This window comes from Pristis pectinata, chromosome 6, assembly GCF_009764475.1.
Source record: "Pristis pectinata isolate sPriPec2 chromosome 6, sPriPec2.1.pri, whole genome shotgun sequence".
NCBI lineage: Eukaryota > Metazoa > Chordata > Chondrichthyes > Rhinopristiformes > Pristidae > Pristis > Pristis pectinata.
In genome coordinates, this window is record NC_067410.1 from 55,522,528 (window position 1) to 55,540,998 (window position 18,471).

Below are 18,471 nucleotides of genomic sequence, written 5' to 3' on the forward strand. Positions count from 1 at the left end.
GACGGCAGCTCCTGGACCCCAGCTATGGAGACACTGGTATTCATGACAGTGCAGTTCATGATCCAAATACAACTCAAAGCACGTCGCAGTACATAGGATACTTTTGAAATGTAGGCACTGTTACCATACAAGAAAACATGGCAACCCATTTGCAGACAGCAAGATCCCGCATGCAGTGATGTGAAGTTGGCCAGATGATCTTTTCAGCAAAATTGTTTGAGTAATAGTTAATGTCCAAAGAAGTTGGGAGAACTCCCCCCTTCTTTCATTTCTTCTTTCATGCACCAGAGAGAGCAGAAAGTGTTTCAGATTAATATGTTATCCAAGATAAAAATAATTCAAACCTTCAAACCAACTGTCACAGGTAAAACTCAACCTGTTTTCCTAAACATAAGGTTGAGATATAGGGTCACATGTGCTACATGATATAATCTCAATAAAAAAAATCAATCGCAAAATAAAATCTGGGACTTACTGTGAGTTCAGCCAAGCTGCAATTTTCCTTCTGGGTCCGCCACATGTCTAATGTACCAGTGCATGGACTTTTGCAGTGATATACATCATGAGCAAAGGTTAGATAAATAGGTTTGTATCCACTGCAATTTAGGAAGGGATTTGATTGAATCATTTAAGATGTTGAGGGATTATGACAGGGTGGATTTAGAGAGGATGTTTCCTCTTGTGGGAGTTGCTGGAATTAAGGACCTTTATATTGGACAGATGTGGTGATTTCTTTGTCTCTCAGAGGATTGTGAGTCTTTGTAACTGTCTTCCCTAATAGGCAGTGAAAGGGCAATGACATTTGGCTGACAGGTTCAGTACTTTCCTGATTACTCTTTCCCATCATATTAGATCACATTTACTATCCTCCAATCCACAGGAACAATTCCAGCATCTATAAAACCCTGGGATCTCTAAAGCTACTCTCTTCAAAACTCTTGAATGTAGATTTGGGATTGATTAGCTTTCAAATTTACCAACTTCTCTGGTGCTATTTTTTGATTAGTCCTTCAGTTCCTCATTCTCACTTGACCTTTGATTGTCTAATATATCTGGCAGATATTTGTGGGTCTTCTTCTGTGAAGATGACATGAAGTAGTTGATCAATTCCTCTCTCCTTACCTTATTCCTCATTTTAAACTCACCATCCCCTACTTGTCAGGGGCCCACATTTGCTCTCTCTAGTCCTTTCACTTTTACAGACCTATGAAAGCTTTTCATGTTTCATGTTTCAAGCATTTTCATGTTTCTCACATGCTATCTTTCCTTATCAAGTTCTTAGTCCTCCTTTGCCAAATTCTAAAATGCTCCTTATCCTCAAGCCTATTGCTATTTCTGGCAACTTTATAAGCCCCTCCTGATGTAATTGTTCAGGTCCCTTATCTTCTGATCAATTCCCTTTTAATGTGTCCAAAATCTCATTGATCTGAGTCTTGAACGTATTCAATGGTTGAGCATTCTCTGCCCTCTGAGATGGAGAATTCAAAGTCTTGCAACACTCAGCATCAGGAAATTTCTCCTTGTCTCAGTCCCAAATGAATCCCTCCACCCAATCCCAAGATTCTGCTCCCTTGTCCTTCATGAGGGCAGTTTGAATATCTTTCAATCAGTGTAACTCAGAGCTTAAAACTGATCCAGTGTGAAATCTTGACCAAGAACGGCTTAGAGTTTAAAACTGATTTGATAAGTGGTTAGGGTTGATATCACTTTCATTCTAATTGATCAAGGGGGACACCAAAGCTATTAGCTTAAAGTTGCTGAAATCACTGCTACCGACTATTCCACTGAATCAGTTCCAAGTCCTGCTCATGAATATTGTGGTTATCTGTAGGTATATAGTCAACACACAAGAGGTTTGCATAATACATTCATTGATCCTTGCAACATTCTTACATGCTCTGGGAGCTATTCTGTGCAAAACAGGGTACTGGAAAATTCAGTTGAAGAATCAAGATATGGATTATTAATGGAGTTGAACATTATTGGTTATTCTGCAGTTTAAAGTAGTTGGTGTGTTGCCTTCATAGTTTGATGACTTTTTGAGATGTTCAGTGACAGCGCATGGCTATTTAAGTTTCAGTAGATAATGAGCTTCATGAGCAACTTAATGATAATGCGCAACTTGGATTGTTTTTTCTGGAGGGTCAGAGGCTGAGGGGAGACCTGGTAGAAGTGTATAAAATTATGAGAGGCATAGATAGATAGAATCTTTTTCCAGGGTGGAAATGTCAAATACTAGAGGGCATAGGTGTAATGTGAGAATGGGAAAGTTTAAAGGAGATTTATGAGGCAAGATTTTTTACAAAGAGAGTGGTAGGTGCCTGGAACGGGCTCCCAGGGGAGATGATGGAAGCAGATACGATAGTGGCATTTAAGAGGCGTTTAGGCAGACACATGAGTGGGCAGGGAATGGAGGGATATGAATCATGTGCAGGCAGATGTGCAGTTTAAATTGACATCATGGTTGGCACAGGCTTCATGGGCCAAAGGGACTGTTCCTATAATACACTGTTCTCCATTTTAAACATACTGCCCTACAGTGAGACTGGTGCTGAGACATAAGGAAGTGACAGAACACCAACCATACATACTGTCGGCAAATGAAACACCTTTGACAGCATCTTTTAAAGTGATATGATGTGAAGTGTCTTAATGCAGCAAATGTCAGCAGCAAGTTGGCACACTAATAGCAAAGGGACAGTTAAGTAGATACTTGGTTTCCTTTGCTGTTGAATAAGGCGAGCTCTCCTGCAATTAGTGGTGGCATGGGATTGTTTCTATCCATCCGCAATCAGGCCCTCAACTTCTTCACCTCTTCTGTTATCATTCTGGAGTGTCAGCTTTGGAGTATGGTTTGTCCCACATCCTCTGTCTCAGAGATAAGAGCTACTCCCTGGGCAAAGGCTGACACTTAAATTAGAAAGGAATTTGAAAAGAGTTTAGTAAGTTTAATATGCACAAAACCCCTGTAGTTTGATTAGTCTCATTATTAACCCGCGCTGACAGCTTTGCTTCCAGTCTAATGTGTAGTTCATTTTGTTTCTCTCACACTTCATTGGCTTCCTTTCCCTGGTGGTCCAAACTTAGATTGCTTGTCTAACATTAAGCATCAATTCAGAATTGACTGCATGGACTATCACCTTAGCTGCTGTTTTCTCAAAACAACAATTTACATTTTCATTGCACTTTTATGTGAATGCGTTTGACAAGGGGTCAAGCAGAAGTTGGCGAGGAGATAGGAAATTAAAGAGACTCGATTTTAGGGGGCTTCAGAGGGAAACAGAGGGAAATGAGCTATTGGGAGTCCAATAGACGAGAGGTATAATGATCCAAGAATGGGCTGTTGGCGAGGAGGTAGGGGAAGCAGGGAGTACTGGTGCTTAATCAGAGTCAGAGATTCGTAAAGCACCAAAACGGGCCCTTCGGCCCATCCTGTCCATGTTGACCTTATTGCCATCTACATTGATCCATTTGCCCATATTAGGACCATAACCTTCTATGCCTTGCCTATTTAAATGGTCTGTCTAAATGTCAATTAAATGTAGTGATTGTATCTGGTTGGTATCAGGCAGCGATGTTTCAGATATTAACCACTTTCTGTGTAAAATAAACTTTCCCCTTAGATCCACTTTAAAACTTCTTCCTCTAACTTTAAAACTATGCCCACATGTTTTTGATACCCTGACACTATCTACTCTATCTATGCCTCTTACAATGTTGTATATCAGATCATCCCTCAGCCTCGATCACTCAGGGGAAAACAAGCCACCTTATCCACTTTCTCCCCAGTCCAGCCAATATCTGGTGAATCTGGATGAGTTGGAGGATTAGTGAGGATTGGTAGCAGGAGGTGTGTCAGAGGAGCTGGATTGACCTGAACATCTGGGGAAGGCAAGGGGCAATGAATCTGCAAGGGTGCACTGTATACTGGGAAGATAGTGGAGTTGGATGATAGATGATATGTCATGTTCAAACTGCACATGTCACAGAGTGATGGAGTACTCAACAAGTCCTTTGGTCTACCAAGTCCACACCAAACCATACAGAATCCATTTTTTACATTAATGCAGCCCTAACCCATTTTATTCTCCCCATATTCCCATCTGTTCCACAAATCTACACACTAAGGGCAATTTACAGTGGTACACATGCACACCTTTGGGATGTGGAAGACATAGTTCTAGATCTCAGAGTTCTGCCTTGACCAACTAAGCTGTATCTTTGTTTCTTTTTCACCCCAACTTGTCATCTTTCCCACTGCTCATTGGAGCTGTGGTGAGCTGGAATCCCTTGCTTCAGAGGCATGAGTGGAAGCAGTGACAGTCCAAAGGTAACTAGACAGATTACTCAAGAAAGGATGCCTGGGGTCATGGAAGGGAGTTGGGAGTGGGACTAAAAGGAGATGGATGGTGGAAGAGATGTTTCAAACATGTGCCCTGATGGAGATATAAAGAAGCTTCTGAAAGGCAGAGAAATTAAATGAGTGAAATTAGAAAGTCTTTTGACTTGTAGCTGGCAAAACAGTAACTGCTAAAACCGGTGACTGCCTCATGTATCTAGAGACCATGCAGGCTACTGCAGTGGGCTGCGATGGTTTCCTATCATATCTTTTATCATCTTGTACAATGAGAACAACATGTTGTAAGCTGGATGCTTCCATTGTGTGAATATCCCCATGTAAGAGTCTGACCAGAAAATGCAGGTGGTAATGCGATAATGGAGAGGATGATGTTGCTTGCTGTATTGGCACATCACAGTAACTAATTGTAGGAGCTGCAAAGTTGCTGTGCTAGGTGCACCTCTGCTTACTGCTGCTTACCTTTCATCCATTAGCACTGAATGCTGTGCAATTGCTTGCCTGAAAATTTAATTAGATTGCTTCGCTTTTCTTAGCATCATTGAATTGAAAATCAATATATTCGGGTGAGGACAAGATAACATTTCCAGGTTGTTTTGCATGATTTGGCCTTGTGGCTGCAAGTATCCATGGATACCCAAGATGATGTCATTCTCTGTGTTGCTGGAGCACTGCAGGACAATATGGTAGCTGTCCATTCTCAAGTTTTCTTGGGTTAACTCCCCTCCCCAACTCCTTTCCCCATTCCCAAACTGATCCATCTGTCCTCGGCCTCTTCCACTGCCACAGTGAGGCCAAACTCAAGCTACAAGAACAACCCAGCAGCATGAACATTGAATTCTCCAACTTCAGGTAACTTACTCCCTTTGTTCCTTCTCTCTCCTCCTGATCCACCCATGTTCTTTTGACACACACGCCCTTCTTTTCCAAAACCCATCTACACACTAGAGGCAATTTATAGCAACCAATTAACCTACTAACCCACATGTCCTTAGGATGTGGGAGGAAACCAGAGAACCAGGGGGAAACCCACACAGTCACAGGGAGAATGTGCAGACTCCACATAGACCAAGGTTAGGGTTGAACCCCGATCGCTGGAGCTATGGGAAAATAACACTAACTACTGCACCAATGGTACCATACATCCCCCATACAAATGGTATGATGATCTTCACCAACACCACTCCCAAGTGTTCTGCTGATTCTGAACAAAACATTTCTCATCCTCTGTTCCACTTGCTCCCGTCCACAGTGTCTGACCCCTGATACCCTCTCTCACACTTGCATCTTGTGCCCCAGCCACTCATGCCCTCACGTACCCTGTCCACATTAGCCGACCCTTGGTACCTCCTCATTCTCCCACAGTAGCCAAACCCTTACACTCCCATGGTGGCTGTTCTCGATACCTCTCCCCACACTCCATCCAGTGCTCTGATCCCTGATACCCCCTCCCACAATCCTGTCCATTACCCCAACCTCTGATACTTCCCCTCACATCAAGTCCAGTGCCCCCAAATCCCGATACCCCTCCTACCACACTCCCATCAATAGTGCTTGACTCCTGATACCCCCTCCCACACTCCTGTCCTGTGCCCCAACCCCTGCTACCTCTCCCAAACTCTATCCATTGCCCCAATCCCTGATACTTCCCTCCACACTAAGTCCAGTGCCCCAGACCCCAATACCCCTCATACTCCCATCAATAGTGCTCGACTCCTGATAACCCCTCCCACGCTCCTATCCTGTGCTCTAACCCCTGCTGCCTGTCCCACACTCCGTCCACAGTCGCCAACCCCTGATTACCTCCCCCCACCCCTCTGTCTAGTGCCCTGATCCTGACACCCCTTCCACTCTCCCGTCCACAGAGGCCGACCCCTGATACCGCCACCTCCATACTTCCTCAATTACCTTTCCACCACCAGCACCCTGCTGAGCTTAGACCCTGGACCTCCTGACCCTGAACTTGTGGAAGGGAGGAGCACTCAACGCATTCTTACCTGCCCTGGGCTTCAATCAAAGCAGTCAAAGCCACTCTTGTTCATTCTAGTAGGTGTACTGTCATTTTCAACATCTCCTGGGCAGCTATTCCTAGACATAATGAAACCAAGCTGATTAATCCTGCTAACTGTGGAACACATTAATCAGATGGCTCTGACAACAGGTATTTTGCCCATAGATAGTGGTGAGATCAGCACACTGAACTAATTTAGAAAACTGGTGCACTGGGAAACAATAAGTGTGATGTTTTGCAAAATCAAAATTGTTGTATGTACTTCTGTAGCTAAAGTTATCTACTTTAGCTTATCTACTGAATGCTGAAAGTTATTGTGGGTATGACATATGATGTAGGGATTGCATTGTCTGGAGATCAAGGACCTGATTTATAGCAACTCTAGCTTTTCTTGGAGGGATGAGAGACCATCAAAGTTTAGAGTCATAGAGTCATAGGCCTGCTGAATCTATGCTGACCATTGGGCACCCATTTACACTAATCCCATTTTATTCTCATCAACTTCTCCCAGATTGTACTGCTGACCTATACACTAGGGGCAATTTACAGTGGCCAATTAATCTACTAACGTCACATTTTTTGGGATGTGGAAGGAAACCGGAGCACCCGGGGGAAACCCACACAGTCACAGGTAGAATATGCAAACTCCACACAGGCAGCACCAGAGGTCAGGACTGAAGCAAGGTCACTGGAGCTGTGAGGCAGCGGCTCGACCACTGCGCTACTGCGCTGCCTGGCATTTATTTGTCCAATCTCTGGTTATTTTGCAGATGAAGAATTTTATATGTTTTCAACAAGATCACCTCTCATTCTTCTGCACTCTGGAGAGTATAGGCTCAATCTGCATAATCTCGCTTTGCAGGACACCTCCCAATCCCAGGAACCACTCTGGTGAACCTTTAGTGAATTCACTCTATCATGAGTATACCCTTCCTGAGATAGGGAGACCAAACCTGCTACACCAGATACCAGGGCCCGAAATTGTGGGGCCTGACAGGATGGATACAGGATGGATAATTGCTGTTTCCCTGGGCAGGGGGGGGTCACTGTCTCAAAATAGACAGAGGTGAGAAGAAATTTCTTCACCCAGAATAAGGTGAACCTTTGGAATGTCCATCCAAGATGCTCAGGGACTGAATAAATTTAAGACTGATTTTTAGATATTAAAGGAATCAACAGAGGTGGGGTAAATGAAAGAAAGAAGCACTGAGGTCAGAGATCATCCGTGATCTTACTGAATGTCAGAGCAGACATGAGGGGTTGAATTGCCTCTGTCTGTGCTATTTTGTATGTTGTTTTGAATTAATAACTGACATAACTGATGCATTTAAGGATCAGTCAAACAAGCAGAAGAGGGGGAAAGGAATGGGAGGTTCTATTAATGGCTGGAAATGATAGATTGGAGGTGGGGTGAGGGAAGGATGCAGGAGGAATATAAAACCTGGCCCTTAGTTGGGCTAAATGTGCCGTGCATCCTATATAATTCCTTAATTAATCAGTTGTTCCATTAATGTTGACTGCCAGATGGTAGAAGGAAAACTCAATGGTCTTTTTTTCATCTTTAATTCCTCTGTTGCTGTGGAGCTCTTGACCCCATTTAACTAAATAATGATTTACGGTGACTAATATATTCCGTTAACTAATCTGAAACTAGAATGCTGACCAATGATTACCATCGGCAGCTTCTACGTTCATCAAACTACAATAATTAAAATATCCACAAAGATAAAGGGGGACCACTTAACCTGAACACTCCCCAACTCCCCTTCAAACTCCTCAGTACCACTATTAATTGTAAAGTTACAGGGATTGAACAATTAATTACCTTGAACTTGATTAATTTGCTTGGTGAAAACCAGACAGTGGAAGTGAACAGTTCATCTCTGACCTCTGTACAAATAATGAATTAATAAGGTCAGCATTTTGAGGGAATTAATTTGAAAAAGATGTACAGAAGAAGACATTTTGATTTTATACATAAGCTGGACTCAAATTGCCTACTCAATGAGGGACCTGTCGTAGCTACTAATAAATTAATTTTCAAAATCAGGACAATTTTATTGCAAGATCCCAGGATTAAAATACAGCGGAAGCAATCTTAATTATCCGTGAATTCCACTGGGATTCAATTAAATGTGGAGCTGTGGAGATATGATTTGAGATGTTCTGGAAGTGACTCCTGATACCTAGGCATCAATGTAAGTGTATCAAACATTTCTCCATAATTTACTGCCTGCCTAGTTTAATTTTTCTTTTAAAAAACTGAGTAACAATAAGTTGAAATGGCAACAGAGAAGAAACAGAAGACCTCAAATATCCATTGCTTTTCCCTGGAAATGGTCAAAAATACAAGTGGAAGTCAATTCATTGGCATAAACTGTCAAGTAGGTTATCAAGGAACTGAACTTGGCAAACTATAATGAATGGTTTGGAAGAAGTGATTCTAAATTGTGGCACAGCAAATTTCTGTAATTATTACAATTGGACAGATGTCAGGAGTACATTATTCATAGGGATGTGAAACTGAGTGTGAAACCCTTAAAGGGATAGGGACAATCAGAAAGTTGTGTTATAATCGGGCATTTAATATTCTATAAGTCCTTGGAAACGTGGCAGATAATCCTGTTTGTCAACAGCAAGGGAAGGCGGTGCAGAAGTGCCAGATGATGTTGAAGGGCTGGAAGTGTCACCTGTGGTTGCAGCCTCGCTTCTGAGCCAGAGACCATGGGTTTGCAATTTCGAAGTCCACAAGGGAATGTGCATCAGTGATGCTGCATAGGGCATCTGTGCCACTTTGACCCAACACTGGTTGTGTCTGCTTTTCAAGTGTGCAGCCTATGGAAGCACTTGTGCATTTTGGAAGTCTGTGAGTAATTATAGGAGTCCCTTGTAGCTGCTGAAACTAATCAGTCTCACCTCTTTCTTGCATGGAAGGCATTGTGGAGTATGGACTCATTGTGGAGCAGACTGCAGCAGTGGCAGACACTATTTTACTGAGGCAGATCTCAGAATTTTTGATGGGAGCTGATCTCCTGTGTATTAATGGTCCGGGGACCCTCTGAAACAAAAGAGACTTTTTTATTTACAAAATAAACTTTATTCATAATAATAAATATATGCAAAAGAATAAACACAGTGCAAAAGTCTTTACGTTCTTAGTGTCACATGGTCAATACATTCAGTGGTGTTAACACATTTTTTTTAACATAGCATCATTGTCACTCATATGGTCCCCTGGGGTGATACACCCTTCCATTGTTTGAGGGGTTTCCCCACCGGACTCAGCCCCTCAATGTCCAGTATTGGAAGAAGCCGATATTGTAGTCCTTCCCCACAGAGCTTTTGCATTGACTGCACTGAGTTTCAGTGCATCCCTCAGCACGTACTCCTGCAGCCTGGACTGTGCCGGTCGGCAGCTTTCCCTCATAGACATCTCACTGTGCTGGAAGACCAACAAGTTTCGGGCAGACCAAAGAGCGTCTTTCACTGAGTTGATGATCCTCCAGCAGCACTAACATCTGTCTCTGTGTGTGTCCCTGGGAACAGCCCATAGATCAGAGGGTTACACAGCTGCTCAGGATGAACCGGGACATGGACCCTTGCATCCTTCTCCACACCACCTTAGCAGATCTACCATCTGCAAAGAGATGGGTGACCGTCTCTTCCCCACCGCAATTGAGGGCAGTGTGCGTTGGGGGTGATATTTCAACCATACAGAAAGGATCTGACCAGGAAGGCCCCTCTCACAAAGGAGATGCCTGGAGAAATCAGCACGTACTCCTGCAGCCTGGAATGTGCCACTCAGCAGCCTTCCCTTATGGACATCTGGTTGTACTGGTACTTCTTTTGCATTTTTTGAAACTGGTCACCAAATGGATACTACTACTGTACCATTAGAAATTAACATTACTTTGTTTACCACAATCCTCAATATACATCGGGATTTACTCATTTATCCCAGTTTCAAAGAAAATGTACCACTCTGGTTATAGAGCAAAATACAGTTGCTGCTCAGCCCAGAAATTTGAAACCAAACTTTAATAAAGCAGTCACCAAGACCAAAGAAAGTACACTATTGAAGTTTATTTTCAGTTCATGTTACACTGCTTGTACTGATTACAAGTTAGGATTCACAAAGGTTGAGCCGGAGGTTTCAACTTCAGGTCCATCTATTCCCTTTCCACTAGGGAGAACTTGTCAAACAGGTACTCTCCCAGGCCATTCTCAGGGGCTCCCAATCTCTTCAGCTTGGTGATGTGATCTCCAAGCTTCTTGATCATCTTCACTTGCTCGTCCAAATAGTGCCTCTTCAGGAAGTCACACAGATGAGGGTCGGTGTGCTGTGTGGGGATTTTGTGCAGATCCAGCATACTCTGGTTCACGTCCTTCTCCATCTGCAGAGCTCTCTGCATTGCCTCCAGGCCATTGCTCCACTCATCCTGCTCTGGCTTCTTGATGTCCTCCAGCAAGCTCCGTCCTCCACACAGATTCAGGAATTCCATCAGTTTCTCAGTGTGCTTCCGTTCCTCATTGGACTGTATCCTGAAAAGTGTTGCAGGGCAAAGTAAAAGGACATGGAGAGATAAACATAAAAGGAATGTTAATCTGCTTGTTGACATCATCCTCACAGTCTTTGTGGTAGTTCTGACACACTTGGGAAGCCATCCTTTTCACTACATAACTGCAACTCACTATCACCCAAGGAAGCTCCAGAATAATATTGGTACAGTGTGACCAGCTTGTACCTTTGAGTGTTATTGGTTATCTTTACCTCCTTCTCCTCACTCCACCCTCCCTAGGTCATCATCCTTCAAGCTTAAATGAAATCTTTGTAGGATTCCCTCTTTCATTCCACCCACCCACTTCCCCACCCCCAGCTCTGACGTTATTGCCTGTCATTGCTGACAATCTTTCAAATAATAAGCTTCTATTGTAATTTGTACCACATGTGACCGGGATTTATTGCCACATGCAATATTGTGAGTGACCACTTGTATTGTGTCTCCCCATTGGCCGACTATCAAATTATATACTGTGCCCTCATTGGTCAAACTAAAGTGTTGGAAATCTGAAACAAAAACAAAACATGCTGGAAACACAGAGCAGGTCAGGTAGTATCTGTGAAGACGGAAACACAGTTAATGTTTTGGATCTGAGACCCTTTGTCAGAACTGGGGAGAGAGAAAAAGATATCATTCCTTGAAAGAGGGATAGTTACCTGCTGCAGAAAATCCATGTGATTGACTGCTTTATGTGGAGTGTTGTTTCAATGAGGGCAGGCCCAGCCATACTGAGGATTGAAAAATGGACAAGGTGGCTGTGTTTACTGAGCAGGCTGGACCAATTCAGCCAGCTTGTCAACTGTTGAGCTCGTAACTTATGATGATTTTTTTTGTGTTTAGTTTTATTTTCCCCAATGGAGCACAAGTGTTACAACGAATCAGCACTCTCCAGGGTAGCATGAAGCGGGGTGCCAGTGTACATTCAAGGCTTCTCCGTGGGGCAGAGTTGGGAACTGCAAGGATTGCATTTGGGAACTCAGGATTTCCTCAGTGCTGCAGTCAGAACAGAAGCAGGCCCTTCAGCCCACCGAGTCCAGACTCGGCAATAAGGTTGATTCTTCTTTGCCTCCACAATGTAGGGCAGTAGTGAGAGGCAATAAATGCCAGCTTTCCTAGCAGTTACCACATCCCGAAAACCAATAAATAAACAGAACCATTGCAGCTCAGAAGGAAGCCATTGAGACCTCACCTGCTCTCTAAGATTCAGCCACTCAATCCCATTCCCCAGTTTTTACCCATACCCTGTAATCTTTTTTTCTGAGTGGCCATTGAGTCTGCTTCCTCAATCTATTCAGGCAGTGAGCTCCGGACCTTGACCACTTGCTGTATGAGGAGGGTTTTCTTGTCACCTTAAATCCATGTCCTCTGGATAAATATGGCTCAGTTTAGCTCCTCTGCTCTTTTTCAAAATAGAATCACCATTTGTGTCCAGCTAACTGAGCAAAAAGATATTGGTACAATAGAAGATCTGAAAAATGGTATCAACAAATACCTGCTGGAGGAACTCAGCAGGTTGAGCAGTATCTGTGGGGTGGGGGAAGGAATTGTTGACATTTTTGGGTTGAAACCCTGCATCAGGACTCAGGATTCCTTTCCCACCACAGATGCTGCTCGACCACTGAGTTCCTCCAGCAGATTGTTTGCTGGAATCTGGAGCAACATCTGCAGTCTCTTGTGGCTCCTGAAAGGTGGTATGCTTGACAGTGCTGCACTCCCTCAGTACTGCAGTCCACACCAGCCCAGATTATGCACTTATATCTCTGCAGTGGGTTGTGCAGCAGATCAGAACAGTTGTCCAAGCACAGACTTCCTTTGAACAGTGGAGGATAATACCAAGCATACAACTGCTCTGGAATGCTTTTCCAAGCTGGTTTTAAACTGGAGAGACTTGGCATCGTTAATGTGGCCATCGTTTCTTCCTATAAATATCTCCCTTGGTGTAATTGGGAGGACAGACTAAATAACAATAAATGCAGATGTAAATGAAATTGCTCAAGACTCACTGAACATTACTGATTTGCCAGGACAATTATCTCCCCCCTTACCCAAAATGTAGGACACAATCGATATGTTCTTTGCAGTTGTCATTAAAACAAAATTAGCTTTTCAGTGTTTTTGTCGGCAGCTGAGGAACAGCACTTATTGATTTCAGGCAAATTAACATTAATTGCTCAGCGAAAACAAACAGTTCAATTGCACAGGAAATAAATAAATAAAAGATTGTGCTGGCTGAAAGCTCCATGATTAATTCCTTTGTGCAGATGAAAAAAAATGTTGGAACAGCCCGCAGCATAATTCCTTGATAGATCGTAAAAAATCACATTAAAGCTGGGAAGCTACATGTTTGGAGAGCAGTGAGTGCAAGAATAAACCTTAAGTAGAGGCAGTGAGTGCTCCTTAATGAGAGGGGATCCAGTGACTGATGTTTGTTATTTCCTGCTAACTGGAATGATATGTATACAAGTGTCTCATTGCGGAGGTGAAGGGTTATCTTGGGATGGCAGATACTGATAAGACATCATTTTGAATATCCACTGTGCAATATATACTCCACAAAAAAATGAGCGTAGGGCAAACAGGAGCCTGCCCACTGAACCTTGGAGACGTTGCATTATCCATCCCCACAGAGCATCTCCAATCCACCTGCCCTTTGGTCTCTCTCCTTTATTTCTCTGTTTTTCCCCTCTATTCTGTTTGCTGATTCTTTTCTCCCCCTCTGCTCTTCTGTTCCTGACTTCCCCCAAGCCATGATTTTCCTAAGTCGTTGTCTGTTCGTCTGTTCTGCTTCCCTGCCCCTATCCTCCATATTTCTCCATCTAATGCTGACCTTGGGATTGAGCCCTGCTTTCTCTCTCTCTGTTGAGAGAATTTAAGTGAACTCTTTTACAAAGCAAGACAGTGGTCTGAGTGAAAAGCGGATTAACAGTGTGGCTTTTTATAATTAAAATTTCATTTCATGCATGCTGTTTGCCTGGCATTACTCCAGGCCCCAGCATTGTCTTCTCATTCTCTCTTTTGTTGTGGAGTGAGACAAAGAACACTGAACCCAGAATTGCCAACTAACACTGGCTGACGGGGTAGGGCAGAAGAATGGGGAATGAAATAGACTCATTGTGGTGCTCTGGGAATGATTCAGAATGGGAGGCAGATGTGTGGACAAGCCCAGCCAATGTTTGCCACAGTCTATGGGAGGTAAGACAAACTGCTTGGCTCAATCTTACTTCTAAACATGCAAAAATACATGAGTTTAAGCCTCCTTGTTGGTCTTGCATGACTCCCTCAGTATGTTTCTGAAAATGCAGCAACAAGGTTTCTCACATTGTTGCTGATACTCAAGGATCTCCAGGATCCTCAAGGACTTAAAGGCTCACCTCTGGACACTGCCAACTGAATGCAGGAAAAAAAATCTTTATTTATCTTTTTTTTTTAAATGAGCATTTTAAAGACAAAGTCATCCTTGAATATTTTTATTACTAGTTGCTTAAATATTGGTGAAGGTGAAAACAATGTTACTGATTGGAGATGGAAGTCGTGTGCAATTCCACAGGAATTCTTGCATTTAGCAAACCCTGCAACCAGTTAGATTCCAGCACTCATAATAACAGCTTCCATTGATATAGTGCCTTTAATAACTCAGAGAAATATGGAGAGTTGCCAGTTATGCCTTACAAGCAAGACTTGACAGAGTTTGCAAACATAGCAAATACTGTTTCCTTTATGTATCAATCTTCAGGACGTGGGCTCGTTGGTAAGGCCAGCGTTTATTGCCTGTCTGCAATTGTCGGTGAGAAGGTGGTGGTGAGCCACCATCTGAAACAACTGCAGTCCTTCTGGTGAAGGTGCTCCCACAGTATTTTTGGGGAGGAAGATGCAGAATTTAGATCCAGTGACAATGAAGGATGGGTGATATATTTCCAAGTCAGGATGGGGTGCGGAGTACACTCTCACAAAATAAACCTGGTTGTGCATTGGAAACTTCACTGCTGGAGATAATAGGGGGAGAAATTTGTCTTCAAATGTCAGCATTGCACACACATGACAGCTTGGATGCTGACTGTACTCCCTTTGAAGCCTCCAACTCTGTAATGTCAATGAATTTTTAAGGATTGTTAAATGCTCTCAGAAGCATGAGCCTTAACTCTTATATTAAGTATGACTTTATATAATTATTGGATTTGAATATAATTACAGTTTAATTATAACTGTTTAAGTTTAGGTATAATTGCAACATAAAGAACACTTGTCACAACCAGAGCAATGTCAAATATCCCATCAGGCTTTTAATTGGTGACACATTCATGAACTATTAACCAAAAAACTTAAGTATGAAGTTTTTCATCCTTGCCAAATACATGGGAGAGACCTGCACCCTAGGACCTCAGTGAGTGATTACTGGTGTGTTGCAGGAAGCAGACCTTGTACAGGGGCTTCTGCCTGTGATGCACAAAGTTTTTTTTCATTTTTTGGAATCTGGGCATTGCTGCCAAGGCTGGTATTTCTTGCCCATCCCTAATTTCCCTTGAGAAGGTGGTGGTGAGCATGCAGGCATGGACTACTTCATTGACTGGGTGAATGAAGGAAGGGCCCGGTCAGGAGTTCAATTGGTACCTTATGAAAACCCAGATCAATTCAGGGAGTTCCTGAATATGGTTGTGTGATGAAACTTCAATGAATATATCTAACCTCAGTTATCCATTCAATGCAGAGAATGTGGGATGTTCTTCATGCCTTAACACTGGGGTTGGTTAATCGAGGCTACATTTCATCAACTGGGTCAGCTTTCCATTTGAGGAACACAGATAGGCCTCGGTTAACAGGCAAAATTCCCAACTAGTCCTATCACGAAAGCCCTCGGCTCAAGCTAGTACATGCTGAGCCATGCTGGTTGTCTGTCTGGAAAAGTCTGATTTTACACTGTTCCTCATCCCTCCTTCATCTCACACCTTTCTTAGGACTTTTGCGCGTCTCCATTTCTAACCCCTTCTTCCTCTCCACCACTGAGGCTGCTTTGCTACCCTTGCTGTCTCTCAACTTCTGTTTCTTCCACTCAGATGCTCATTAAAGCCGTGTTTCAGAATATCTCCATTTGGCTCTGTATCAGCTTAAGACCATACCATGAGGGGTCTAGTGTTGGAGAGCTGTTGGCCAGACAACACTGAGTTATTGGAGACACAAACTCTTCCCCCTCCCCCCCTCCCCCACCCCACACTTTACCTTCCCTGAGCCCCCTCTCCCATTACGCTCTTCTGACCCCACACTTTGCCCCAGCTCCAACCCCTGCCGGGTTTTCACCATCCCCCCTGACGTTACCCTCTATGATGCTGAGCGGTCAGTCCTCAGCAGATGCTTTACCTTTGTGCACTTGCTCCCACACCCAACATGCTTCCAGCACTGGTAGCCTTCAACTCCCTCCCCCTCCTCCCCACCTGGCTCAATGCCTCCTTTTTTTGTCTGCCTCTATCTATCATCCACCTGCCTCTGTCTTCCAACTCCATCCCTCCCCTACCTGGCTCGATCTGCCCATCATCCAGCACCCCTCAAAAGTCCACCAATCACCTCAGGCCACTGTCTCACCCCTCCCCTCTCCACTTTATACTAGCCATCTCCCTTCTCAACTCTCAGTCCTGATGCAGGGTTTCGACCCGAAATGTCGACAATTACTCCCTCACCCCCCCTTCCCCCCCAACAGATGCTGCTCGACCCACTGAGTTCTTCCAGCAGATTGTTTGCAGCAAATTTATTCACTGCAGGTTTGGCACTTGTGTATTTATGTGGAAATCCCAGAGATGTAAACTCTCATGCAGGAAAACGTCAGCAATTACATGGAAAAATACTGATATTCCCCCAGTCAAACCTCTTTCAAGAAACTATACTTTCGTCTGAGCAACACTTTCAACAAAAAAAAATCTTGCCACAATTCCATCCAACGTTGAAAGGAGCGGCCCAGGGGAGAATGTCTTTTTAACAGAGGCACTTTACAAGGGGCCTTGTTTGTGAGCGTGTGTTTCAGTGTTCAATACAGACTATGATGAGGGTAGTCCTGAAGAAGTTCCAGCTTAGATCCTGATGATGGTGATCTAATGACCTATGTTCTTGTCTCTTGTTGACTTGCAGTGGGAAGAGGTAAGCGGCTATGATGAGAATCTCAACACCATCCGTACTTACCAGGTGTGCAACGTCTTCGAGTCCAACCAGAACAACTGGCTGTGGACCACCTTCGTTAACCGACGTGGGGCCCAAACGCATTTACGTGGAGATGAGGTTTACGGTACGAGACTGCAGCAGCATCCCGAATGTCCCAGGCTCCTGTAAAGAAACATTCAATCTGTATTACTATGAAACTGACTCTGGACTGACCATCAAAGGTGCTGCACTGTGGACAGAGATGCCGTATCTCAAGGTGGATACCATTGCCGCAGACGAGAGCTTCTCCCAGGTGGACTTTGGTGGCAGATTGATGAAGGTCAACACTGAGATCCGTAGTTTTGCGCCGCTGAGCAGGAATGGATTTTACTTGGCCTTCCAGGATTATGGAGCTTGCATGTCCCTGCTCTCTGTGCGTGTCTTTTTCAAAAGTGCCCGAGTATCATTCAGAACTACGCCATCTTTGCAGAGACCATGACGGGCACAGAGAGCACCTCACTGGTCATTGCCAAGGGCACCTGCGTGCAGAATGCTGAGGAGGTTGATGTGCCCATCAAACTGTACTGTAACGGTGATGGAGAATGGATGGTGCCCATTGGGAGCTGCACCTGCAAGGCAGGGTACGAACCAGAAAAGACCACATCGTGCAGAGGTGAGTGCCCTTTCTATAGCCCCAGCATTTCCATCTCTCCTTCCCTTTGCCCCTGAGGGTGAGAGGGGCATAAGTGTCCTTTCTTGCCACCCTTTGGTGTTGGTTTCATCTGTGATTTTCCACTATCTAATGGCAAAGAGTGGTTTAGCTCCAGCTTTGTTTTGACAATTCTCGTCTTAAGGCCAATCAAACTGGGACTGTGTTATGGCCTTGGTGCTCAGTGCTGCTGGATTGTATTGAACTAAGTTGCCCGTAGCAGAATGGTGAGCAGTCACCGCTCCTTGCATTCTGCCTTTGCATGTACAACATATGTAACATATAATGGATATGTTATATTGTGTACTTATGAGGTGTATATGTTAGGTAGATTATTACCTTACCGTATGAGGTGTATTGTACGATTAATGTTCAGCTCACTGTTGTACTACCATATGGTTTATAATGCACTTTGCAATGTCCATGCATAGCATTCTGATGCAAGGAGGAGCAGGTGTATTGCAAGAAAGAGGATTCCCCTGGCTGGGGTATCTGAACCATGGCTGATAGTCTCAAAATAAGGAATCAGCAATTTATGACTGAGATGAGAAGAAATGTTTCACCCAGTGGTCGGTGAAACACTCAACCCATGGGGGCTGTGCAGGCTCAGTTGCTGATTATATTCAGGATCGTGACTGATGGATTTTTGAATCTTAAGGGAATCAAGAGAGATGGTATTAATGCTGAAAAATGATGCTGAAGGAAGATC

General features: G+C 43.8%; 2 protein-coding genes across 2 annotated transcripts in view; one reads left to right on the plus strand and one right to left on the minus strand.

Annotated features, from left to right (window-relative positions):
- LOC127572111 (ephrin type-B receptor 1-like) overlaps positions 1-18,471 on the plus strand; it is a 507,089-nt gene that overhangs the window by 174,961 nt on the left and 313,657 nt on the right. Inside the window, 3 exon segments of the mRNA XM_052018998.1 lie at positions 17,045-17,170; positions 17,172-17,499; positions 17,502-17,726. Coding sequence (XP_051874958.1) covers positions 17,045-17,170; positions 17,172-17,499; positions 17,502-17,726 — 679 coding nt within the window.
- On the minus strand, positions 10,538-11,033 carry LOC127572112 (ferritin heavy chain, oocyte isoform-like). The gene is given in 3 exon segments (XM_052019000.1): positions 10,538-10,905; positions 10,908-10,961; positions 10,964-11,033. Coding segments are annotated over 3 exon segments (492 nt in total).